Source organism: Anomaloglossus baeobatrachus, chromosome 9 (assembly GCF_048569485.1).
Source record: "Anomaloglossus baeobatrachus isolate aAnoBae1 chromosome 9, aAnoBae1.hap1, whole genome shotgun sequence".
Classification (NCBI taxonomy): Eukaryota; Metazoa; Chordata; class Amphibia; order Anura; family Aromobatidae; genus Anomaloglossus; species Anomaloglossus baeobatrachus.
In genome coordinates this window covers 55862114-55888869 of record NC_134361.1, presented here as the reverse complement: position 1 = coordinate 55888869, position 26756 = coordinate 55862114, and the positions used below count along the sequence as shown (strand labels likewise).

Below are 26756 nucleotides of genomic sequence, written 5' to 3'. Positions count from 1 at the left end.
GACAATTACTTTAAGGCTTACAGAACTTGCCACTTGGAAGCCCCTCTATTAGCAAGATCCTAGTTCTATCTTGTATTATGTACATGGCTGGCATCCATTACTGTCTACTGTAGAGAAAATGTTGGCATACTTGCAGTATTGGGGTCCAGAAATGACTGGGCATGACTGCCCTGAGCTAGTGAGCGAAGTGTAGACAGTGTGCGGGATTGGACGGAGTTAGTGGGAGGGGGAGGAGCAGTGATAATGGGCTGAAAGTCCATGTGGTCAGGGATTTCTGTATAATAGAAGTGGTGGTCTGGTGGAGGGGTTGCAGGGGGGGGGCAAAGTCCCCCCTTGTATAATTAAATTAAAAATTAATTATGCAAGGGGGCATCACTCTTTTTGCACCCCTCTCCGCCTTGAGGTCTTACTCCCAGATGTCCGCTTCTTTTATAAATATCTCCATCACCATGTGGACTTGAAAAATCATAACTATTCTATTGCACTGCAAGAGGTAACACCTGGCCACCTAAACTGGTCATGCCCACCCTATCACCACTCCCGCCCAGTAACTCCGGCCAGTCTTGCCCACTGTCTCCGCTCCACCCACTATCTCCAGGCGGTCACGTCCAGTCACTTTCTGTCCCCGATACAGGAAGCAAGCCAAAATGTCTGGCCAGCTGGAATCTCTTTCTCGATAGCAACTGATCAGCTAGGATTTCTAGAACTGATCCCACAGTAATCTGCCAGCCACAAGATAGTTTTAGTAGCTCTATTCACATGTCCAATAGTTATTTCCTTTTTTGGATCTTTTTTGAATTAAAAAAATGAAAATATAATTCTCCAGAGCAGGTGTCATTAATTAAATGTGAAAAGAAGTGTCACAAATAGAGATGAGCGGACCCGTCTAAGTTCGGTTCAGAGGCTTAACTGGACTTTAGATAAAGTTTGGTTTGGGACCCGGACTTGACCTGAGCCACAATTGAAGTCACTAATTGGGCAGTTCGGGTCTCCGTCCACATGCAGTCAGCTATAAATAGATCACTTCCAAAGGAGGGAGGGCGGGTTTTTCCAATTTTTTTTTATTTGGTGCACACTACATCCGATCATGCTGTTGTTACTGCCACTGCGAGCCGATCAAACACAGCAAGTGTGTCGCACTGGGCCGAGCACATTTGTAAAGCACCCAAACTCAAAATTTGAACTCTGTATTTTTGGTAAAGTCTGTGTTTGGTACGAACACCAAACTTTGGGATCACTCATCTCTAGTCATAAAACATCTTTAGTTTACCTCCTTCTTCAGTTGGCCTCCTTCCTAGCTGCTGTTTTTCAATTGGATCAAAAAAAGTAGTCTGCACAACTTTTTTGTCCAACCAATAACAACATGATCCATTTTTGTGACACCGATCATAGAGGTTGGTTTCCATTTCGCATCCTTTTTATGCTCTATTTTTTTTTTTAATCTGTTACAAACGGATGACAACTGGAGAAGTGAAATGAACCTAATTTATTTTCTTTTTATAAATCAAGAGTACATGCACAAATAAGAAACATTATAATTTATCATATTTAAAGAATGTGCCTCTTTCCTCAATTTTCCAAGTAGTTCTAAAGATCTTTTATCATATGTTAATGAGGCCAACGACTAGTCATGAGGGCAGTACTTCCCCTGGCTAGTCGACCCCCTTAGCATGTTAGTATGCCCCTGCGGGCTTGCTAACATGTTAATGAATGCGCAGCGTCAGAGGATGGACACGCTCATTTCTGCTGCCACCGCGTCTAAGTCCTGGATTTCGGCTCAGTGCGTATGATCCCGTACTTTCGTTCATTCACACTACAAAGGTTTAAAGCCAGGACTCGTACATTCGGCGGTCATGCACACTATGAAGCCGGGTGTACGCGTCCTGGCTTCAAACGTATGTAGTGCACATGACTGAAAGTCCGGGATCATGTGCACTGAGCCGAAATCCAGGACTTGGACGCGGTGGCAGCAGAAATAAGCGTGTCCATCCTCTGACGCTGTGCACATGACTGAAAGTCCGGGATCATGTGCACTGAGCCGAAATCCAGGACTTGGACGCGGTGGCAGCAGAGGTGAGTGTGACCATCCTCTGATGCTGTGCATTCATTAGCATGTTAGCACGCCCAAAGGGGCATAATAACATGCTATGGGGCTGACTAGCCAAGGGAAGTAACGCCCTCACGACTAGTCGCTGGCCTCATTAGCATATCATATGGGATCTTTAGAAATACTTTTCTAAAGATCCCTTTATCTATGCTGCTATAGCCTGGGACAGTTAGGCAGAGATTAGCAATATACACCCAAAACTGCTTATGGTTATTACTAAACTGCTCGTCACTTATTACTAGTGATGAGCGAATTTTAACTATTTGGGTTCGGATTATTCGTAACGAATCCCAAAGTACTATTCCAGTATTCGTCACGAATAACGAAGCTAATGCAAGTCACTGGGGAACCCGAGCATTTTTCTTGAGGATTTCCAAGTTCCCAATTGATTTGCATTAGGTTCGTTATTCATGACAAATACCGGAATAGTACTTTGGGATTCGTTATGAATAACCCGAACACGAATTGTTACTATTCGCCCATCACTACATATTACTTATAGAATACCTGGTACCACAATTTATGCAATTCCTAACAGTGCGTGAAGGTTTATTCCCGCCTGGTAAAATGATACCGTATTCTTGATCCTGTCGTGCAGCCTGAACAAATGCTACCAATAGGAGTTCAACAAAGGACAATATTCCCATCTGGCAATCGGCAAACACGTGTAATTTTCTGGTGAAACTGATGTTTGTCTGTATTGCAATAAAGTCTTTATTGTGTTTGATGAATTATCAGTTGCTATTATAACACTAGTGCTTGTATTGACATAATTTCTGCAAGCGAAATGTTGCAGTGACTAAAAAACAAATTGCTCTAAAATATTTTATAACATTAAATCTCCATATCTAAGCCAAAATCAATACCTAAAATTAGATCAAGACAAAGGAGGACAAGCCAACTGGAAAGTACATGAAATACAATGGCATGAGATGGATCGTCAATTTCTAGCAACTGTGCAGATCACTTTCTTCATAAAGAAAAGGAATAAAAATACATTTTCTGCAAAGTATTATAGGGAATTACTCTGTGGACAGTGGTATTAATAGCGACTAGTGATCTATAAGCAGTAAAATGCTCCGGTGCTCGTTGCTGGAGTCGAGCAGGTGAGACGCTCTGGAAGTGCTCAACTCGAAAAACATGGAAAATGGAAGTCGGACTTTTTTTTATATATATATACACTACATCCGAAAACGTTGCTTGCCCCCAGTGAGGGCCAGTCAGAGACTGCTAATGCCTCTCCCCAGGGTGCCTGCTCACATCATGCAGTGAAGTAAGCCTGTGTGTTGTGGTCATTGTTTCATGGATGAAACATCGGAGCACCCAAGATGCTCGGCCGAGCTCCATGAGTATCTGAGGACCCCGATTCTCAATTGAGTACAGAACAGTGCTGAGCACCCCAATGCTCAATTGAATACCGAACAGTGCCGAACACCCCGATGCTCAGCTGAGTACAGAACAGTGCCGAGCACCCCAATGCTCAATTGAATACCGAACAGTGCCGAACACCCCGATGCTCAGCTGAGTACAGAACAGTGCCGAGCACCCCAATGCTCAATTGAATACCGAACAGTGCCGAACACCCCGATGCTCAGCTGAGTACTGAACAGTGCCGAGCACCCCGATGCTCAATTGAGTACCAAACAGTGCCGAGCATGCTCGCTCATCATTCATAGCAACCTGATCATTCCCATATGCACCAGAGCAGTACCATGTGGCTGCTCTCTCACAAAACCCACTAGCTACACATTAAGGCGGGGTTCATTCAGACAGCCATGGCCTGTACATTGAAAGCACACGGTGCCATCATAACCCGTTTTCCAGTGCACGTAGCCGATAGCCTGTATGAAAAATATTGCAGCATGTATTACTATTGTCTGTTTTTTTGGACCAGAATAACACATTCAATAAAAGGCAGCTTTGCATCCATCCATGAAGCGGATTATCTCACAGAGCCGGTCATGTCTGTAATTTGTAGTATGACTAACCCATTTTTCAATATGGCTATCTAAACCTGGCATTAAAGGGAACCTGTCAGCAGAAATTTCGCCCAAAACCTAAAAGATTCCCCCTCTGCAGCTCCTGTGCTGCATTCCAGCAAGGTTCCTGCTGTTATTGTTCCCCTTGTGAGACCAAAATAAAGACTTTATAAAGTCTTACCTTTTCGTATGGCAATCTTTTTTTATAGTCACGGGGGCGGGCTTTCTGGCGTCCGTTATTCTCCCTCCTGGTCCATTATACCGTCCTCCATCGCTCCTTTGCATAGCTGATGACGCCGCCCAGTGCTTCAGCGGTCCCCGCACATGCCCAGTGCCAGTCTCATGGGACTGAGCACAGTGTGACCGCTGGTGACGTGTGCACAGGCAAGAGATTATGGGCAGCGCTGTGATTTTCATCAGCAAGTACCCGCCCATAATGTCGTGCCCGCGCTTTCCCCTCTGCCTCCACCGTTCTGATGACAGGTTCCCTTTAAGGCTCTTTCATACATCTGTGCAATTTGGTCTGATGTCGGATAGCAATGCATGGAATGGGTATGGTTCTCCTGACTCAAGTACAATAGCTTCATATAATTATATGAAGCTGTCACACTCGGGTCAGTAGAGCTGTGCCCAGTCCGTGCATTGCAATCCGTCATCTGACCGAATTGCACGGACGTATGAAAGAGCCTTTACTTTGCTGACAAAAGAATTACTGAAGATGTTCTACAAGAATAGGCTAGCTGCGTGCTATCCATTGTTAATCACACATCACATGTGTCATGATCCAGGCTGGTATCTGCCGCTGTGGTTTCACCCAGCTCTAGCTTGGTCATGTCAGAAGTTAATTCCTCCCTGCCTCGTTACGATTCTGGGATGCTATATCTTGGCCAGTGATAGTTTATGCTCTGCAGCGTGTATTGCTGGCTCTGGTGAGTTTCCCTGCTTCTGACTCGTACCGTCCTCCGTTCGTCCGTCTGTCCCGGTCCCTGACTACCTGCTCCTGTCTACTGTGTATCCTTCACTGTCTATCTTATCCTAGTTCTGACTAGTTTGTACTCCTCCCTTGTTTGTACTTGGACTTCCTGGCATCTGACCTGTATCCACGTTCCTGACCCCGACCTCCATCTCTCCCTTCGCCTGTATCTGTGACTTCTCGCCTTTTGACTCTCGGCTATCACCTGACCACAATTTGTCTATCTCTGTGCTATTGACGAGATCTCCAGCTGCTGACCCGGTATTCTGAATACTCTATTGCCCTCTAGTGGTTTACCTGCTTACTCTACTCTGAAGTTACATTGCTTGTAACGTCAGCTTCTCCTAGTGCGGCGTGACAACATGTTTAATACAAATTGTCTGAATTTGCAAACTCTCATAGGTATCAGCAAAGCGATTGAAAAATTATGTTTTACTCGGTGGTGAACAAAAATGTTGCGATGTTTGGTATTTTTATGCCAGTTTCAGTTAGTTCCACAAAAATATGTGAAGCTGGGGCGGGATGTGAACAAGACGGGAGTGGTGGTACCTGCTCATCACATTTATGATGGCTGTGATGTGTCCTACAGCACAATGTTTACCCCGGTACGTGACTGGAGTAAGATTTGTGTCAAGGCATACATCACTTTTCAGATACACGTCCTACACAACATTGGCCTAGATTAATTGGGGCCATAGTGTACTGTGGACAATAATGAAAAGAAGAATTGGAGGCTTTTAGAGGACCTGAAGGACATTCATGCTACAATAGTAAATATGTGGAATTCTGAAGCAAATTAAACCAGATAAACTCCATAAGTTTCTTGTGGATTGTTCTGCTTTGCTGTTTCCTAATACCCAACAATCTAATCTGTTATGAACAAGATGCATCAAATAAAAGGCAATGCAGCTACTAGAGATTCTTCACAATGTCCTTGCCTGCCTCAGTTTTTACCATGCAAAATTAAACTTATGTTTACCACTGAAATGATCCTGTATTACCAGACAGATTCAAGAACATACCTTTATGTACTCATCTTTCGATGGTTACGTTAGTAAGGAAAAGAGAATTCCCATAGGCCACTAAAATTCTTCAGAACAACAAAATCCCCGACAGTTGTTTATTTCACACAATGGTGCTGATGCCAAAGCTTCTTCTACAGCATAGACAATGGAGCTAATTCCAGACCGGCATCACACTTCATCAATTGGAACATTGCCAACCATCTGAGAGACATCTAGTTGAAGAATGGTGCTCAGTTCCTCCTTGTCAGAGATCTTCTACTTGATCTAATTCTACCTAAGAATTAGGCTAGGTTCATCCTTATGCAGTGATCTACAGCACTATGTAAAGATTTCCATCAGAATTTCCAAAAAACAGGGGTTTGAGAGAAGCCAATTTGGACTGTAACGCTCGCCACTGGAGATGGTAAAGCGACGAGTAGGAGTGGACCCATTGGACCACAGGAGGACCCCGGGCTAACCATTTAGTGGGAGGGGCTTGAATAAGAGCCCACCACGAGGCAGATGCCAGGTGGCACTCTCTGAGCAGAGACCGGGAATGTGGTAGCTGACCCCAAAGACAGGGACAGACACAGGTGCAGGCAGGCAGAGTCTCTAGTGTAGACAGGGACCACCAGAATGGCTGAACCAGAAAGCACGGCCAGGACGGACAAGTACATTAACTAGTATAGATAGGGACCTCCTAGATGGCTGAGGCAGATAGTGCGGCCAGGGTGAACAGACACAGTCACTAGTAAAGCTGGGACCACTGCATTAGCTGAGGCAAATGGCACAGCCAGTGTGGACAGACACAGTCACTAGTAAAGCTAGGAGCATCTGAGTAGCTGAGGCAGATGGCACAGCCAGAATGCATAGACACAGTCACTAGTAAAGCTGGGACCAGCTGAGGCAGATGGCATAGCCCGGGTGGAACGGACTCAGGGGTAAAGACGGGACCGGGAGACGGGCAACAAGACTGTAAACTGTAATGGGAAGCACAGTGGACAAGGAGACCTGACAAGTAGCTTTCATGATAACATATCACTGTAGTGTGAACTTTTTATGTTTTCCATAAATTTCACCAGAAAGCCAAATATCTCTAACTTTTTGTGAGTAGTGTATTAGACAGGTATTTGCACCAAAAGCAGTTTTAACTTTTTGTTAGCAATATGGTCTACAAGGCCATGTTTTTAAACAGGTTTAATATTTTTTTCATTTGGTTCTCAATACAAGTTAAAGACGACCTATAACTTGTTCAAAAATGTTTAACTAAATACTTTGCAAATAGCTCTGACCTCTCCTAATTCTGCAGCTCTTTTCCTTTTTGCGCTGCATCACGTCATTGCAGAGATATTCACATTTGTTTCTGTTTTTGGAGCGCAGCATGTGAAATTTCTGCTTGCAGTCTAACTGGACGTTTCTTCAGTGTATTCTCGGGGGTGTATGCTTTGACACCTACCTTACAGATGCTGCCAATCATAGCTGAAACTGCTATATCAGGTACCGAGCTGTGATTGGCAGCATCTGGGAGGGAGGCATGAAAGTGCAAGACCTCCTCCTTCCCCGAGAAGACTCTGAAGAAACACCCAATTGAATATCTCTGCAATGGAGCAATATAACACAAAACGGAAAAGAGTGGCAGAATTAGTGGAGCTCAGGGGTTTTTACAAGGTATTTTGCTCAATTTTTTGACCAAGTGATAGGTTCTTTTCAGCTTTCTTGAAATAAAGAATTTCTCTAAATTGAATAGATCAAAATAGCAAAGTGTCACGGCCCTCTCCCTGTTGTTTTGTGACTAGTGACAGCCTTACGACTGGAGCCTCCGATCTCCATCAAGACTCCTCATTTAAATGAGGTTTCCTTTTTTTTGTTGTCTCATGAGTTAACTTAAGTTTTGTTGCCAGCAGCTCTGAGCAGGGCATGTCAGCTGTAGCTGCTTTGGGCCCACACCCATGTAGGTTAAATACTGGAGCCTCCTCAGCAGACCTTCCTGCTGTTAGAATTTATTCTACTCTGGCCAGCCTGGTGGAAGGAACTGCTGAGGTTTGGTCCTGTGTCTTCTACGGTGAAATGTGATGTTTTGTATCCCTCTGTTTATTCTCCCCCCATCTGTCTTTCCTTTCCCTCCGTGTTTATGTTTAGTGGCGAGTCTAGTGTACGCGCTGGCCTACTCACTAGACAGGGTGAGTTTAGGGCCAGCTGAGGGACCCAGGTACCCTGCTCGCCAAAAGGTTGAAAGAACCTGTATAGGGGCGCTAGAGAGCTCAGGAGTCAGCTTGAGGTGAGTTCAATAGGTACCCCCTCACTCCTCTCTCTAGCGGTAGGGACCTCCATTATATCGTGACCCTGGTGTTTCCCCCTTTTTGTGGTGTGTTTTGGTAGTGTGTCAGACGCCCATTGGTGTGATTGCGTGTGTCATGTGTTATATACGGACATATTCTACTCCATGTGTGACACAAAGTTAAGGGGTACTTTGCACGCTGCGACATCGCTAGCCGATGCTAGAGATGCCGAGCGCGATAGTACCCGCCCCCATCGCACATGCGACAACTTGTGATAGCTGCCGTAGCGAACATTGTCACTACGGCAGCTTCACACGCACTTACCTGCCCTGCGACGTCGCTCTGGCCAGCGACCCGACATCTTCCTAAGGGGGCAGGTCGTGCGGCGTCATAGCGACGTCACACGGCAGGCGGCCAATAGAAGCGGAGGGGTGGAGATGAGTGGGACGGAAACATCCCGCCCACCTCCTTCCTTCCGCATAAAAGGTGGAGGCAGGTAAGGAGATGTTCCTCGCTCCTGCGGCTTCACACACAACAGCGGTCGTCCCGACATTATGGAAATGACCGACGCTACACAGAACGCCGATTTACGATGCTTTTGCAATCGTTTATCGGCGCATCTAGGCTTTACGTGTTGCGACATAGTTACTGGCGCCGGATGTGCGTCACTTTCGATTTGACCCCGACGATATCGCAGTAGCGATGGCACAATGTGCAAAGCACCCCTTCACTGCAGCTTACATCCTGTCCTGCACACCAGAAATGCAGTAATTGTTGTGTAAAGCGGTGAGGCTGATGCCGACAGAGATCTTTACAACTAGAGAACCTAAAGTATCTTATAATATATGAAAGAACATTAGTTTGTTGGCTGAGCATGTCAAGCTTAAAAGTATCAGTCTCATTGTTTAAGTAAGCATGGCCTGTAAGTGGTCCGCTGTCTCTGTAATGAAATGCAGCGTTATGAAATGATCGTCTCTAAAACTAACACTAAATGAATGAAGAAGCATGATGCACAGATTTGTTATTCCTTTTCTTTGATCTTGGTTTGAGAAATTCAAAAGATTAATTATACAGGATGGCCAGCTAAGAAAAACAACATTTTGTAATACTGTCTCTTGATGTCTGTGCGATTTGTGTCTGTGTGGCCACCTGGTAGCTGTGATGTGAATTGCAGCCTGTCAAGAGTTTTCCTATTATAACTTTCTGATCTCTGTGTTTAACATCACTGTACCCCACCAATCCAGAGAACAACCACATTTGACCGGAGGGAAGGTTGAGCTTGGGCATCTCCTCTGCCTTCATTGATTATTGGACTATTGCAGATAGCCGATGGCTGCACTGGTCATGTTCTTGGAATCAATGAGGGTACCATATCCTATGGTAATTAAACCCAAATTTAATTATCAAATATATGATCACTGGCACCTCCACCAATCCAGAAGACAACCCCACTTGAATTGAGAAATGGTCGAGCAGGAGCATCGTCTCTCCATTCATTCATTATTGGACTGCCACAACCCCAATCAAAAATAAATTCTACAACTCTGATGCAGTCTGAGTATATAAACAACAGCTACCGTATAAACAGTACGTCTGCTGGGTCTGAACATTCACAGATGTTATACGCAAGTTATTTACACCATAATTTTAAGTAACAACATATAAGTGGATTTGGCACAGTTAAAAACCACAGATATTCATTAAAACAATTGCCATGTGTACAGATGATGCACAGAGTCTAACTAGCTGATTACAGCAGGCAAAGGATAACTTTATAGGCAGAAATACAAATTCTTAAAGGGACCCAACCAGCCGGATTTTCATATATAAAGTAAAGCCAGTGCTATACTGGCGCTAGGATGCTGGATGTAAGCATAGCTTTTGTTCTGAGATCGGGGGTTTTATTTTGGAAATAAGTGTATGTAAATTTCCAGCAATGTACTGCTATTTGATTGACAGATGCAACAGGAAAAAACTAAGTAGCTCGAGTTTTGCTATCTATTCCCACCCCTGTCTGTCTGCCTGCCTGGCCTTTCTCCCCCTGTCGCCGTGATGGATGTTAATTCCGGAGCAGGGAGAGAGACAGGAGTGGGAATAGATAGCAAGACCCGGCCCAGATAGTCCCTTTCTGTTGCACCTGTCAATCAAATAGCAGTGCACTGCTGGAACTTTACTTGCACATATTTCTGAAATAAAACATCCAATATCTTAACAAAATGTATGCTTACAATCAGTATCCTAGCGCAAGTATAGCACTGGCTTTACTTTATATAGGAAAATCCTGCTGGTTGATTCCCTTTAACCCTTGATATACCTCCATTCATATGCTTTGTTCCTGAAAGTCTATTGATGTACCTTTGGATCTTTAAGACTGAATCCAGACATGTAGTCATTGATGAGATTAAAGACAAACCCTCTGTCCATAAATGTAAGACATCTCTGAAATAACAAGAGGAACTAGTAAATTATTGACATTCATAATGCTAAATGTATAGAAATACGACTAAATGAGTGATTTAAAAAGATAATGTTGTCCATCCCATGGTTTTTCACTTTAGTTCCCTGTGTGCATCCACTGGGGTTCCTTTTTTGGCTCCTCTTATCACCCCATTGTGTTCTATGTGGCTTACAACTCATCACCTGTGCACGGAATGGGTGCTAAGTGTGTAATTGCTGGGGGTCGCACTACTGGTACCCTGTGATAATATAAGCTGCTGTGATTTCTAGCCCAGCAGTTATACCATTGTATGTGGATTCAATTATCTGGGAAGAACATCAAATATACAGGTAGCTGAGAATTAGAATTAACCTTGGCTGATGTCTATTGATGAGTGAAGAGTTTGGCGTCAATCCTGCCAAATTTTCTAAAAGTAGGTTATATCACATGTGCAAAAAGAAAATAGTGATTCAATTCACTCTGTTACAACTATCAATGCAAGTCAACAGCTATGGCCTAGGACACACGGCAAGAAAAACGGTGTGAGTGGAATGCGATAAAAAAAAAAAAAAAAAAAAAAAAAAAAAAATCGCATTCCACTCGGACCAATATCACTATGGGACAGCTCCCATGAGCGATTATTTTCTCAGCCCTAATCGGACCGAGAAAACAGTCACAGCATGCTGTAGGTGGGATGCGATCCTGTTCCACTCGCTCCCATACAAGTCTACGGGGCAAGAGATACATCGCACTGCTCTCACGTTACACCGGTGTAACGCGAGAGCAGTAAGGGGTATTTTGCACACTACGACATCGTAAGCCGATGCTGCGATGTCGAGTGCGATAGTCCCCGCCCCCGTCGCAGCAGCAATTTTTTGTGATTGCTGCCGTAGCGAACATTATCGCTACGGCAGCTTCCCATGCACTTACCTGCCCTGCGACGTCGCTGGCCGGCAACCCGCCTCCTTCCTAAGGGGGCGGGTCGTGCGGCGTCACAGCGACGTCACACGGCAGACGGCCAATAGAAGCGGAGGAGCGGAGATGAACGGGACGTAAACATCCTGCCCACCTTCTTCCTTCCGCATTGCAGCCAGGACGCAGGTAAGGTGATGTTCCTCGCTCCTGCGGCTTCATACACAGCGATGTGTGCTGCCTGCTGGAACGAGGAACAACCTCGTACCGTCGCTGCTGCAAAATTATGGAAATGTCGGACCCTACACCGATCATACGATAACGACGCTTTTGCGCTCGTTAATCGTATGTAAAAGGATTCACATACTGCGATGTCGACAGCGACGCCGGATGTGCGTCACTTTCGATTTGGCCCCACCGACATCACACTTGGGATGTCGCAACGTGCAAAGTACCCCTAGGATTCTCGCATCAGCCGGCAACGGAGCAGATAGGGAGATAAATCCCTCCCTCTCCTCCGCAGCGCCGGCCCTCCCCTCTGCAGCGCCGGCCCACCCTCCGCAACTGTGGTTTGATCACATGATCGGACTACAGTCGCATGACACTAGCATGACACTCGGCTCCAGCTGTGCTGCGAGCACGTGCCGAGGGTCATGCGAGCACTCGTACAAATCCCTGTGCGGCCTTGGCCTAAGTATCAAGGAAAAGTTGGTAAAAAAAAACTGAAATTCCTGAATTCCAATACACATGATGTGTGTTACACCAATATATTGTGTTAGGATGTTTGGGTAAAAGTATGAAAATGGGCACTCCAGGTGTAAAAATCCTGGAATATGATACTGTAAAAGCTTTAGAAAAAAAATGAAAAATGTGAAAATATTACTGTGCAATAGGTGTTCTGTAAAGATTGCATGCACAGACATTGTCTCACCTTGATGAAGTTTGCCAAGCTCATGTTGACATTTCGAGACTCCTCGGGAATCTCACCGTATCTTATGGTGACATGTGGTATTATTGAGAGCAGCAAAGAATGTAGAACATTTTGATATGAGTCTGGAAACCTTTGAGGTCGAGGAACCTGTTGAGAATTAAGCTGGAATTTAAAATACAGTAGAAAATAAAGGAAAAAACTAAGACGTTACAAATAAGATATTGAATCTTTTCATGACCTAGTTCTTTTAACTTTTATACAAAAAGAGGTTTAAAGGGAACTTGTCAGGTCCTGTGTGCACCCAGAACCATGAACAGTTGCTTATTTCTAATCCCTGCCTAACTGTCCCAGGCTATAGGAGCAAAGATAAAGAGATCTTTAAAAAATTTTTTCTAAAGATCCTTTATGATATGCTAATGAGGCGAGTGACTAGTCGCAAGGGCGGTATTTCCTTGCCTAGTCGGCCCCCTTAGTATGTAAACATGCCCCTGTGTGCGTTCTACCATACTAATGAATGTGCAGCATCAGAGGCATGGTCGCTCTAGCCTCTGATGCTGGTTTTCGGCTCAGTGCGCATGATCAGAAGACCCCGGACTTCCAGTCATGCGCACTATAAAGCCGGGTGTACGCGTCTTGGCTTCAAACTGGTGTAGTGCGCATGAACGGAATTCCTGGGAACTTCTGATCATGCGCGCTGAGCCGAAAACCAGGAGTGGCAGCGGAGAGGTGAGACTGACTCCCCCCTTTGACGCTGCGCATTCATTAGCATGTTAGCACAACCAGAGGGGTGTGCTAACATGCTAAGGGGGCCAACTAGCCAAGGGAAGTAACGACCTTGAGACTAGTCGCTGGCCTCATTAGCATATGATGAAGAATCTTTAGAAATACTTTTCTAAAGATCTCTTTATGTATACTACTATATAGTGTGACTGCAAGGCAGGGATGAGAAATATGCACCCAGAACTGCTTGTGGTTCTGGGTGCATACAGGACCTGACAGGTTTCGTTTAAAAGAGGTAGACTGGGTCTGAAGACCTATTTTCAAATTGTTTTACTGGGGCATTCTGAGCGGGCAAAATAAAGCAAACAAATTAAGACAAACTCACCTACCGGCATCCACCTGGATCCAGCGCAGGTCACTCCATGATCTGCAGAGACAGTAAGCCATGATGTCACCATTCCACCATCCGCAAGAACACTGCACCCTCAGCGGTCAGGTGACTTAAGTATCGCGTAATCGGATGTTTTATGGTGATGCGCCGCTCATAGTCACCTGATTACTGCAGCCAATCAAAAGCTGCAGTAGTCCAGCAGCTTCTGGAATGGTGAGATCAGTGCTTCCAGTCCCTGAGCAGACCACGTAGTGGCCTGTACTGGATCCACTAGGTCAGTATAACTGAGTTAATTTTTTGGGGCAATTTAATCCCCTGTGAAATATTTTTTTTCCTGGATAAATTCATTAAAACTAGCTTCCAGGTTTACCTACAAATAACATCTCACTTCTATGAGTTCCAGCAGTGAGATATTCAAAGGGATAGTGATGTTTAACGTTTTTTATCTTATGCAGATTCGGCATGAGAAAAAGGTCACCGCATGCTGCAATAATTGGTTGGCACCCACCCCTTTAAGTCTATGGGTGCAAGGAAATCATTGGACTGCACTCGGATGTCATCTGAGTGCAGTCTGGTTTCAATGGACTCACACAATGGAGAAGATGGAGAAATTTTGTTCTCCATCTTCCTGTAACAGTGTGCTCTGATTATCTCCTCTGAGAGAATTGGACCACACTAAGCTGACACTCGGATCAAACTCAATCTGATTCTGTCGCATGAGAAATCTGCTTCTATGCATTTAAAGACTTTCTTGATCGTTACCTTGATCTTGTTCTCTTCTATTAGGTACAATGCCATAGCCTTCGCCAATGCTTCAAAGAAAAACCACGAATACTGGAAAAGAGTAATGAGATACTGTCAAGGGAGAAATTTAGGTGAAGATAGCTAATGGTATCCTCGTTCACGATATCCAGAGGCCGGTGCCGTATTAGCTATATGTACAGATATTATGAGACTCAATAATCAATCAACACAGAACATGTTCTCTGTTTGAGCCAGCGTCACCAACTGAACTCGTGTATTGGAAAAGACTTAATTATACAGAATGCATCATTGTCCTTGAAACTAGAACAGAGAGTAGGGAGTATTCCACTCCGCAGTTTTTCCCAGTATGCTGTAAGATACATCTGTTCATTATACATGCTTTCTGTGTGAAACTACTGATAAGACTTTGCTCATCATCATGAAGACTTTCACGGTTTCACATTCTGGCTTCATTATCTTTGGTTAACCCCTTCCTGAAGATACAACCTAGAATCATATTATGGGTCTGTGCGATTGCTATATAGACACACAGATAATTATGCTGCTACATTTACATTTTGATTATTTACAAACACAGATATTCTTATTACGTTTGAACAAACAATTTATAGCTTAGGCTACCTTCACAATACCAATTTGACATTTAGATAAATTAAATATTGCTGTGGCTTCATACCAATGGCTGGGGATAAAGACTTTAAAGGGATGGTCTGGTGAAAACAAGGCATCACGTATCCAAGGGATAAGTGATAACTTATTGATCGGTTGGTATCAGACTGCTGGGGTCTACACCGGTCAACAGAAAGGGTATTTTTAACCCTGTTAGAATAAAACAGGTCAGATGCCTGACTGCCACTCTATTTATTTTCTATTTGGCTGGAAAAAGCTGCGTGCAGCACTTCATAACGTCCTAGGGAATGAATGGAGCGACAGGCGAGCACACACATTGTCACTCCATTCTTAGTTACATAGGATGAAAAAAGACCTAGGTCCATCTAGTTCAACCTTCCTCCCCCAATTATACAGTGTTTTACGAATTGTACCAGTTATACATTCTAAGGCCCCTTTCAGATGTCCGTGTTTCAGGCACGTGTGACATGCATTTTTAACACGGATGTAAACGTACCCATGTTATTTTATGGTGTTACTCACACGGCTGTGTTTTCACATGGACCGTGTGACCCCTTGTGTCGCTGAACGCACACACGGAGACATGTCAGTTTTTTTCTCCGGCAGCATGGGTGTCACATGGATCGCACACTGATGTGATCCGTGTAACATCAGTGTGATGTGTACCGGAGAAAACGTGTCTTTGAAATAAAAAGATTTTCTATACTCACCTGTATCCAGCGCTGTTTTCTTCGGTTCTGCTGCCTCCCGCTTCTGACCCCCGCTCATTATATTCATTGATTATTCATTGCACATCGGACCTGGAAACCGGAGCAATGCGGGGACAGCACCGCCAAGAACAGCATCGCGAGGTAAAGCATCACCGGGGACAGCACCAGGGACAGCATCGCCGGGGACAGCGCCAGGGACAGCATCAACGGTGACAGGTGAGAATTCAGCAAGCAACCAGTGTGTGTGCAGTGACGTCCAGGAGGTCATCAGAGTTCCCAATGAACTCTGATGAACCCGTGAAGTCACTTTGGTGACACCCATTGTAGCGTGGGTGTCACGAGGAGTGTCATCAGGATGTCATCAGAGTTCATTGGGAACTCCAATAACCTCCTGGACGTCACTGCACACACACTGCTTGCTGGATACTCACCTGTCACTGGCGATGTAGTCTCCGATGTTCTCCCCGGTGATGCGGTCCCCGATGCTGTCATCGCGATGCTCCGGGTTCCAGACCCGAGGTGCAGTGAATAATCAATGAATATAATGAGCGGGGGTAAAGAGGGGTAGACAGCAGAGTCAAATAAAACAGCGCTGGATACAGGTGAATATAGAAAATCTTTTTATTTCAAAGACCCCTGTTTTCTCTGGTATGTGTCACACTGATGTCACACGTATGGAAACACAGATGTCACACGTATGACACACATATGACCATACTGATGCGTGTGGCTTGTACCTGATTAAACATGGACGTCTGAAAGGGGCCTTACAGGGATAAAATTGCCCCTTTCTGCTGTTTAGTGAGTCCACACGGTCGGACCCCCAGCGATCAATAAACTGCCACTCATCCTGTGGATAGGCGATTACCTATTTTTAACCAACAACCCCTTTAATAACTGGTAAATCTGAACACCATGAACACTACAAACTGTAAAAAAAAAAGGTCCTGGAGGGGGTAATTCATCTCATTTAAGCAATTTTTTCAGGCTTACTAAACTTGGATGTTTTTGAGCAAAAACAAAAATGTTGCGAATTTTGGTGTTTTCTAAAAATTGAGCAGGGCTTGGCAGAAATGATGTGTCAAGAAGGGGTGAACATATCATTAGTGCATAAGGGCCCGAAAGGTAATGGCCCCATTTCTACCTCCAAACCAGGTGGAATTGTGCATTTGATGAGTTGTTGGACTCCAAAGGGTCAATATAATGTTTCTGTCTGTGTCCGCCAGAGGAGTTAAGTGCTGACTTTTCTGTTAGGCTAAGAACGCACTTTGCGTTCTCCTACTTGCAGTTCAAAAGCACGTTTTTGCCTTAATTGATTTGACCAAAGTTGCCTTTTCCAGAAATTTAGCGCTAAAAACGCATGCGTATTTACCGCGTTTTAGATGCGTTTTCAGCGCTTTTTACCTGCTTTTCCACCTGCGTTTTGACAGATGCGTTTTGAACATCAAGACACTGCTAAATAAAGTTTAAACAGTCAAACACAGTGAAAAAAAAAAGAGGAAAAAAAAGGAATACATACATAATTTCAGACATAAAAAAGAAAATAGAAATATTTATTAAAATTATAGCGGTTTATACTATTTATTAGAAAAATAGCAATAAATTATTATTTTTCTTTAATTTAATTGTCGGACTATGTGTGTGTGTAGAGGGACATATGAAATCATTATTTTAATGTCCAAAAAGCATGCGTTTTGTAAGTCCAAAACGCATGTTTTCTGCACCAAAAAAGCAGGTAAAAAGCAGGAAATTTGAAGATTCTTGGTTTTTGCCATTTCTCATTGACTTCAATGTTAGCAAAACGCACCCAAAATTGCAAAAACAACTGACATGCTGCTTCTTTGAACGCATGGTTTTTGCCTCAAAATATGCAAATTAAACGCAGCGTTTAGAAACGCAAAGTGCGGTCTGAAAATCACCATTTTCCATTGACTTTGCTGGAAAATCAAAACGCATGCCTTTTGGCATGAAAAAGGTGCTTCTCAAAACGGACCTAAAAAGCAGCTGAAACGCAGGTGGAAACGCAAAGTGCGTTCTTAGCCTTAGGGTCCACTCTTACTTTTGCCACCAAAAAAAAATTGCTTGCAACATCTCAGGTTCAATAAAATCTGTAAAATGTTAAAAATCTGCACTTGCTTATGGAAGGATGTCAGCGCTATCACTTTTCCTACATAGAATTAATTAAATCTGCAGCCTCCGCTTCATATTTACAAATGTAATGTCAATATTGAGCTTGCAATTTCATCGGCTATCAGTTTTCTCTCCATTTGGCTTATGATTAATCTGGTGTTCAAAAAACAAAAACATCTTTTGTGATTTCTGCTTTTTTTTTTTTTTTTTTAAATACCAGTAATACATAATTACAAGGGCCTGCTGATAAGTCTTTGGCTTTACCCAGAATGAAACGAGATAGGATAATGAAACTTTACATTTATTCCACATACTCTCCACTGATGTCACTACACTTCTTATATCGGTATTCCAAGTTATGTAAGCCTAGCAAAAAAGAGAATTTTGTTTACTTACCGTAAATTCTTTTTCTTATAGTTCCGTCATGGGAGACCCAAACCATGGGTGTATAGCTACTGCCCCCGGAGGACACACAAAGTTACTACACTCAAAAACGTGTAGCTCCTCCCTCCTAGCATATACACCCCCTGCCAGCCAGATCTAGCCAGTTTGGTGCAAAAGCTGAAGGAGGACATCCACCCACAAGAAGAGACAGAGTAAAATCCGGAAGAACCGGAACCTCAGTCTACAACAATAACAGCCGGTGAAGACACACGGAACAAGAAACTTGCCATATAGGCAATAGGGAGGGTGCTGGGTCTCCCATGACGGAACTATAAGAAAAAGAATTTACGGTAAGTAAACAAAATTCTCTTTTTCTTTATCGTTCCTTATGGGAGACCCAAACCATGGGACGTTCAAAAGCAGTCCATGGGTGGGAATAACCAGACAACTGAGAAGCAGGCAAACCTAACTTCACAAATGGGCGATAGACGCCGGAAAAAAGCGTCTGCCGAGCCCACGTCTGCCAAGCATGAGCATGCCCTGGAAAGTGCTTCGAATAAGTATGCAGACTAATTCGAGCTGCAGAGTGACAGACCTACTGGGCCGTAACCTGGTGCCTGAAAGCCCAAGAAAAAAAGGCGCCAACAGGTCTGACTAAATGTGCTCTGATTCCCGATGGGGAAGGCACTTGAGTACACTTGTAGGTCTCAGAAATGGCTGCCCTAGCCAACGATCAGGGTCGGCTTAGATGCCGAGAGACCGCTACGCTGACGAACAGTCAGCACCAGAGAGGTGCACCGCCTAATAACGGCGGTGCGAGACACATAGATCCGGAGCGCCCGCACCAGATCTAGGATATGCAACGCTTCCTTAAGCGATGAACAGGAGCCGGACAAAAGGAAGGCAGGAAAATTGCCCCGAATAAGGTGGAAGCAGTAACCGCCTTAGGGAAAAAGTCCGGAGTCGGATGAAGACCACCTTGTCTTGATGCAAAGACCAAAAAAAGGGGGTGACTCCGAGGGAGTGCAGCCAGAACTCTCTGGCGGGAAATTATAGCCACTAGAAAGAGTACTTTCTGTGAAAGACACAACAAAGAAACCTCCCGAAGATGGCGCAAGGGGGGTTTCCGGGAACCGGGAGGACCGGATTAAGGTCCGAGGTCTCCATAGGCCGCCGGAAGGCGGAATGATGTGAGATGCGCCCTTAAAGGAGCGCACCGGAGCCAGCCGGACGATTCGCCGCTGGCACATACTGACAGAGCCGAGACCTGTCCCTTAAGAGGGATAGTCCTAGCTGTAGACCGGACTGTGGAAGGGACAGGAGGGTCGGCAAGGCCAAAAAAGGTCAAAGGACACTTTGGAGCTCGAGTCATAGTGGAGATGACTTCAGGAAGGATATCAGAAGTCGCTAAGATCCAGGACTCAAGAGCTACGCCGTCATTCTGAGAATCCAGAATTCTGACGGGGAAAAAACGGACCTCTTGAGAAAAGGTCTGAACGGTCCGGAAGATGCGAAGGCAACCCAACGGACAGAAGGAGCAGGTCAGAGTACGAAGCCTGCTTGGGTCAGTCTGGAGAATGACCCGACGACCCCCTTTACCGATCTTGCGCAGGACTCTGGACAAGAGGTAGAGGATGAAATTCCTAAAGAGACAAAGCTGGGATCAAACATGAACCAGTGTGTCTACCGCAAAACCTGAGGATTGTGGACCACGGTAGGACAGCTGAAATAGCCTGCCTCGTAGATTTCACATCTAGGATGTGGACTGCGGATACGGTGGACTAGGATTCTCTTGTCCACTGAAGGATGTTGAGCCGCCATGATTGCCAGGCGGCTGAGCGTCCCGCCTGGAAGCTGGTGTAGGAAAACGCTGTCACGTTGTCCGACTGGACTCGAATGTGCCTAGCCGCCCACAGATGGTGAAGGCTTAGAGGGCAAGAAATACAGCCCTGAATTCCAGCACATTGATCCAGAGGGCTGATTCGGACAGAGTCCAAGCGCCCTGCGCTCCACGGTGGAGATATACTGCTCCCAAGGCGGATAAGCTAGCATCCTGGTGAGGATCACCCGGAACGGGCCAGAAAAGGAGCGCCCCTGAGACAGAGTGGCCGAAGCCACCACTGAAACGAGCCCCTGGTCGGTGGCGAAGCCACCACCCCGTGGGAGGAGTGAGTTCGCTTGTACAGCGGAAAACATCCAGTCTCAGAGGACGCAGGAAAAGCTGGGCAAGGAACCGCTTCCATTGACGCCCTGAGAACCTCTGGTTCGAGGTCAGAGTGGACTTGGGCAGAAAGACAAGCCACCCGATAGGTCAGAGTGGCGAGAGTGAACGAAGCACTCTGCTAAGAGTCAGCACTGGATGAAAACCCAACAAGAAGGCCGTCCAGGGCCAAAGATCACTGCCAAACCCTAGGGGGGCAGGACCCTGATCACAGCTGCCCCACTGAGGATACTCGAGGGGCCTTGGCTAACCCCAAGGGAAGAGCCACGATTGGACCACTCCGATTGTCAAAACGCAGTCAACGCTGGTGTGAAACTGCGATTGACCCCTGCCGATAGGCATCTCTGATGCCGATGGTTGCTAGGGAATCTCCTTGGGGTCTTGATTGATCCGGTGAAAAAAACACACGGAACAAAACCAAGAATCGATGTGAAAACGCCACACCTGGCTATGCTTGAAAAGCTAAAGATCCAGATCGAAAGGCACCACCCTCTTCGGAGAAAAATCTCAGAACCGTTCCCAGACGGGAACCGGTACAATTACTCCATTGGCCTGCTAGAAATGCCACGGCCTGTGAGAAGGCGGCGGCCTTGGAGCAGGGAGGAGATAACAGAGAAAAACTGTTTGGCGGGTGGACAGAAGTCCATCCTGTAGCCAAGGGAGATAAAGTCTCGCCCCCACTGAACGGAGACGTGTGAGAACCCTACGTCGCCAGTGGAGAGAGCCTGCCACCGACCAAGGAGGTTGTTGGCGTGGCTAAATAGCTCGGAGGAAGCTGACTCAGTGACAGCATCTCCTGCGGCCTTCTGAAGACGCAGCTTCGAGCTATTTGGTTGTATGGACCTAGGCTGAGCTAGAGGACGATCAGATGGAGGAACGGAAACCACCGAAACCTCGACTGATTCCTGTCCTGGACAGGTTCCCTGGTTTAGGTTTGTGGCAAGGAAGAACACTTCCCGCCATAGCTTCCTTAATTTCACTCAGTTGGTTCCGAGGAAACTGGTCCCACCAAGTGGGAGCCCAGCAGGAAACCTCCATAGAGGCATCTGCCTTCCAAATCCGAAGCCACAGAAGCCTGCGGATAGCGAGGAAGGTAGCCCAGATCACCGCCGTGCGGCGTCCAGCATGGCAGACCCGGTATAGGATGAAAGAACTGAAGTCTGTAAGTTCAGGCAACCGTTTTGGCATAGAGTCCCTGTGAGAGGATGCATCTCCTCCAGAGAAGCAGAGAAGGTACAAAAAAACCGCACTGCTGTAAGCTGAGGGGAACAAAGCTCCTGCCGTCCCCATCCCGACTGGGCCCAAAGGACAACCAGGCGGATAAGTGAGGAGCCATCAGGCACTGACATAACGGCCCGGGCTGAGCCACCTGAGGTGAATGAGCCCACTACTTGACCACCGTTGGTGGACAGGGGAAATCCAGTCCTCAGAATCACGCTTCATAGGAAGCGATCAGAGCGGACCCTGGGCTGGTCACAGGGGCCTGAAAACTGGAGAGGTTAAGGAACACACGTTGTGTTCACCTAGATAAGGTAACACCGGCGGATTGAGGTCCAGTACAAAATTAATGTACCGTAGGATCCATATAGAGGTGCCGTCCGCCACTGATACAACTACCCGGGCTGAAAGTCTAGACACCGGAGTGGCTACCCTTGGCGGATGAGTACACTCCTTGACCACTTCAGATGGGAGGGGGAGACAGGCAGCAGAACTCCGCTGTGGGGTCTGCAGGATAGGCTGTGGGCTTGGACGCAGCGGGCTGAAAACTGGAGTGGTGAAAGAACACACTCCTCGTCATGTTAAAAGCATACTGATGCATTTCTGCCAGCGGGGAACACTTCCCTGATCAGGCGGATGGAGGTCCAGTACAAGAATAATGGACGTAATCCAATCATTCACATCTGCGTCACCTACGGACGGATCGTCCGAGCCCGTGGTAGAGACATCCTCCTCGTCCAGCGAGTCAGCTCGTATCGGAGCTGCGGGACGGGGAGGACAGGGGACCCTGCGTCTCCCTGTCAGGAGGACGGGGTCTGAGTCCAGGAGAGTCCCTTGTGAGCTTTGCTGAGCGAAGCAGAAAACGCCCTAAGAAGGGGGCTGCATGCTCAGCAGATGCCGTGACAGCCGACCCCTGGAATAGGATTCCTACGGGGGTCAGCCACCGAACAGCAGCTGGAGGGACCATTAATGAGCTCCCATGTGTTATGAGCTCGGGATAGCCGTACGAGACTACCTGCAGTGGATCATAAAAAACAGCCTGCAGTCTTGCTCTGTGACATGCTGCAGAGGTGGGGGCTCTGTCTAGAATACCCAAGACAGAGGTTCAGCCTGGGAAGAATCCCGGCTGAGGCATCTTGCCACTATCCACCGCATAAGAACCGTTACAGTGTGTCGGTTCAGGCATATAAGGTTACATGCAGAACATGTAGTGTACAGCCTTGCTGCTAGAGTGAGACATGCTGCTGAGGAGGAGATTCTATGATAAAGAATTAACTCCTTCAGAATGCACTGAGAGTGAATAAAAGTGCACAACCAGAGGTTGTGACTTATCAGGCCGCTATTATGTGTGCCCTCCAGATTCCAAACCTGGACCCCCAGCCAGATATTCACTCCCTCTGCACTGCAGAGCAGCCAGCGCCGACCAGAGTACTGAGACGCTGAGAAAATGGCGCCATGAGGGGGGGGGGGGGCGGGGGTTAACCCAGAAGCGGGAATCGGAGGGCGCAGGAGATGTACAGGGGAGGGAATCATCTCATCAGATATGAGTGTCCTCCCCTGTGCAGAGCGGCCGTGGGCGGCTCTGCAGCGTCCCCCTGCATGCTGACATGCAGGGGAACGAAAACGAAACTAGGCCGCGGCTGAAGCCGGGGCCTAGAGTTATACATGCGGCCGAGGATCAGGCAACATCGGCGCGGTTCCCAGTAAAAAACCGTGGAACCGGCCGGAAACACAGTAAAAGCAGCATTATCAAGCATCACTGTCCCCCACATTAAAAGTGCCCCACATTGCAGAAAAAGGACCCTCTGAATAACGTCTCTATACTTAGCTTTGAGACGCAGGGTCCAGTCCCTGGTGGGGTGGAGGTCCAGTGCTCCTTCCAGCAGGGTCCTGCACAAGGGCTGCGGATGGAGGCCGGTCTCCTGCAAGGCAGAGAGAACCGTGTTGGCTCCCACTTCAAGCCAGAGCCACTAGGGATGGTGAAGGAGCGCGGCATGAAGGGCTCCTGCCCTGAAGTCAACCTTAACAGCACTGCCGCCAGGGGAGTGTGAAGGGACATGCCGGGAGTCCAGTGGACCCGCTTTTCTTCCAAATCTTTAGAAAAAAATGAAAAATCAAAGAGAATGCATGTGTGTGTGTGATTCCTCCTGACACAAAGCAAAAAACTGGCTAGATCTGGCTGGCAGGGGGTGTATATGCTAGGAGGGAGGAGCTACACGTTTTTGAGTGTAGTAACTTTGTGTGTCCTCCGGGGGCAGTAGCTATACACCCATGGTTTGGGTCTCCCATAAGGAACGATAAAGAAAAGAAGGATTTCGGTTGTGCCTCAAACCAGGCATTCGTAGCAGCCAAGGCATCAGAAATAGTGTGAAATTTGGTACCCTTGAGGTGTTTCTTCAGGTTTGGAAACAAATTTTAGTTGGAGGGAACTGGATCTGGTGAATAAGGTGGGTGGTCAACCAGCTGGAAGCTCAGCTCTGACAGTTTTGCCGTGGTCGCTTGTGCAGTGTGAGCGGAGGCATTGTGTTGCAGGAACAAGATTCCTTTGGACAGCTTGCTGCATCTTTTGGCCTTCAGAGCTGCCTTCAATTGGTCCAAAAGTTCAATGCAAAATCTTGCATTGATGGTGGAACCCTTTTGAAGGTAATCCACTAGCAGCACTCGCTCCTTATCCCAGAACACAGACGCCATTACCTTTGTAGCTGATATTTGCACCCTGAACTTCTTTATACAAGGACAACGACTGTGCCTCCACTCTTTTGACTGCTCCTTGTTTTCAGGGTCATACAAATAAATCCAGGTCTCATCCATAGCGAACAGTGGATCCAGGAAGTTCTTATCAGTCCGGAAACGCTGACAATTAGACCGGGACGTTTTTCCTTCTCTGATCTGTTGTCAAACATTTGGGGATGGGGACCTACTTTGCAGATTGCTTCCCCATGTCCAAATGTTGTTGGATAATGACACAAACACGTTCACGGGAAATCCCCATGATGTCTGCTATTGCTTTAGCTGAAATTTGTTGATTCTCCAGTATGGGGTTGTGCACAGCATCGACGATCTCCGGAACAAAAACCACTCTCGGTCGTCCAGGACGTTCCTCATCATTGGTGCTGAAATGGCCCTTTTTAAATTTGGCAACCCAGTTCTTAACTGTGGAATATGAAGGGTGTTGATCCCCCAATGTCTGCGACATATCACCATATCCTTTGCAGACTTTACTTGCAGAAACAAGAATTTTATCACTCCTCTGCTCTCAGTTGCTGTGAATATCACATTAGACTCCGCCATTATGTTTTCCTGCGTGCGTAGAACACTGTTGCCATAAGCACAAACACAAAATTTTGAAAACATATCAGCCACATAAGGCTTTCATGTGATGTAACATTCGTTACCATAGAAACAAAAAAGAGTACAAAGCCAAAGACTTATCAGCAGCCCCTTGTATCTATTTAATAAGTCTACAAGGAAAAAAATAAAGTACGGTAAATCCTGCTCCAAATACATACTTTAACTTATCAGGGCATGAAGACAATGGTGAGCAGGTGTTGCTGCTGTTGGGTAAATGGGGTGGCCTCACTTATCATTTATCCGGTGCCTGCCTTTACCACATCTGCAACTCCACGATTAGGGGTAACCTTAAGGTTAAGAGAAAAAGATCCTCCAACGTCCAAGTCCATTAAAAATAAGTTTATTGAAAAATGTAGTAAGACATGCAAATAAGCCACTAAACGTTAAATCTGCTGTGCTCAAACGAATGCATTTCGACTTACAAAGTCTTAGGGGTACTTTGCACGTTGTGACATCGCTACTGCGATATTGTCAGGGTCAAATCGAAAGTGACGCACATCCGGCGCAAGTAACGACGCTGCAATCTGTAAAGCCTAGATGCGCCGATAAACGATCGCAAAAGCGTCGAAAATCGGTGATCTGTGTAGTGTCGGTCATTTTCATAATGTCGCACCAATAGGAGATACGATGTTGTTCCTCGTTCCTGTGGCAGCACACATCGCTGTGTGTGACACCGCAGGAGCGAGGAACATCTCCTTACCTGCCTCCACCGGCTATGCGGAAGGAAGGAGGTGGGCGGGATGTTTACGTCCCGCTCATCTCCGCCCCTCCGCTTCTATTGGCCGCCTGCCTTGTGACGTCGCTGTGACGCCGCACGACCCGCCCCCTTAGGAAGGAGGCGGGTCGCCGGCCAGAGCGACGTCACAGGGCAGGTAAGTGCGTGTGAAGCTGCCGTAGCAATAATGTTCTCTACGGCAGCTATCACAAGAGATCGCATGTGCGACGGGGGCGGGTACTATCGCGCTCGGCATCGCTATCATCGGCTAGCAATGTTGCAGTGTGCAAAGTACCCCTTAGTCATGGTATCCCTGAGGTTAGGGATAGTCTTGGGTCCCCTAGCATGAGGGATAGTATAGGAGCCCCCTGTCCCTCGCTATCCTGCAGTCACATCATGACATTAACCCTATGGCCTAAGACACATGGTGAGAAAAACGGTGCGAGTGGAGTGCGATAAAACATCGCATTCCACTCGGACCAATATTAGCCTGGGTGTCAGCACCCATGAGCAATTATTTTCTCAGCCCTAATCAGACCGAGAAAACAATGGCAGCATGCTGCGATTGTAATGCGAGACTCTTTCTCTCGCACCCATTCAGGTGTATGGGGCGAGAGAAAAATGGCACTGTACTTGCGGTACACTGTTGTACCGTGCGTGCAGAGCGAGAATCGCAATAGCTGACAACGGAGAAGAGAGGGAGATAAATCCCTCCCTCACCTCCGCAGCGCCGCCCCGCCTTCAGCAGTTGAGGTCCGCTCGCACAGTCGGACCTCAGTCGCAGGGATACTAGCATGACACTTGGCGCTGCTGTGCTGCCAGCGCGAGACGAGTGTCATGCGTGGATCGCACTAGTGCCCCGTGTGGCCCCGGCCTAAATAAAAAATATTTTTAACTCA

General features: G+C 46.5%; 1 protein-coding gene across 4 annotated transcripts in view; it reads right to left on the bottom strand.

The window, feature by feature from the left end:
- DOCK11 (dedicator of cytokinesis 11) overlaps positions 1-26756 on the bottom strand; it is a 449693-nt gene that overhangs the window by 205161 nt on the left and 217776 nt on the right. For all 4 annotated transcript variants that reach the window (XM_075323721.1, XM_075323722.1, XM_075323724.1 and 1 more), the window contains exons 27-29: positions 14496-14567; positions 12623-12769; positions 10698-10781 (exon numbers count right to left, since the gene is read on the bottom strand). In XM_075323721.1, the coding sequence (XP_075179836.1) occupies positions 10698-10781; positions 12623-12769; positions 14496-14567 (303 nt within the window). The remainder of the gene's footprint in view (positions 1-10697; positions 10782-12622; positions 12770-14495; positions 14568-26756) is intronic.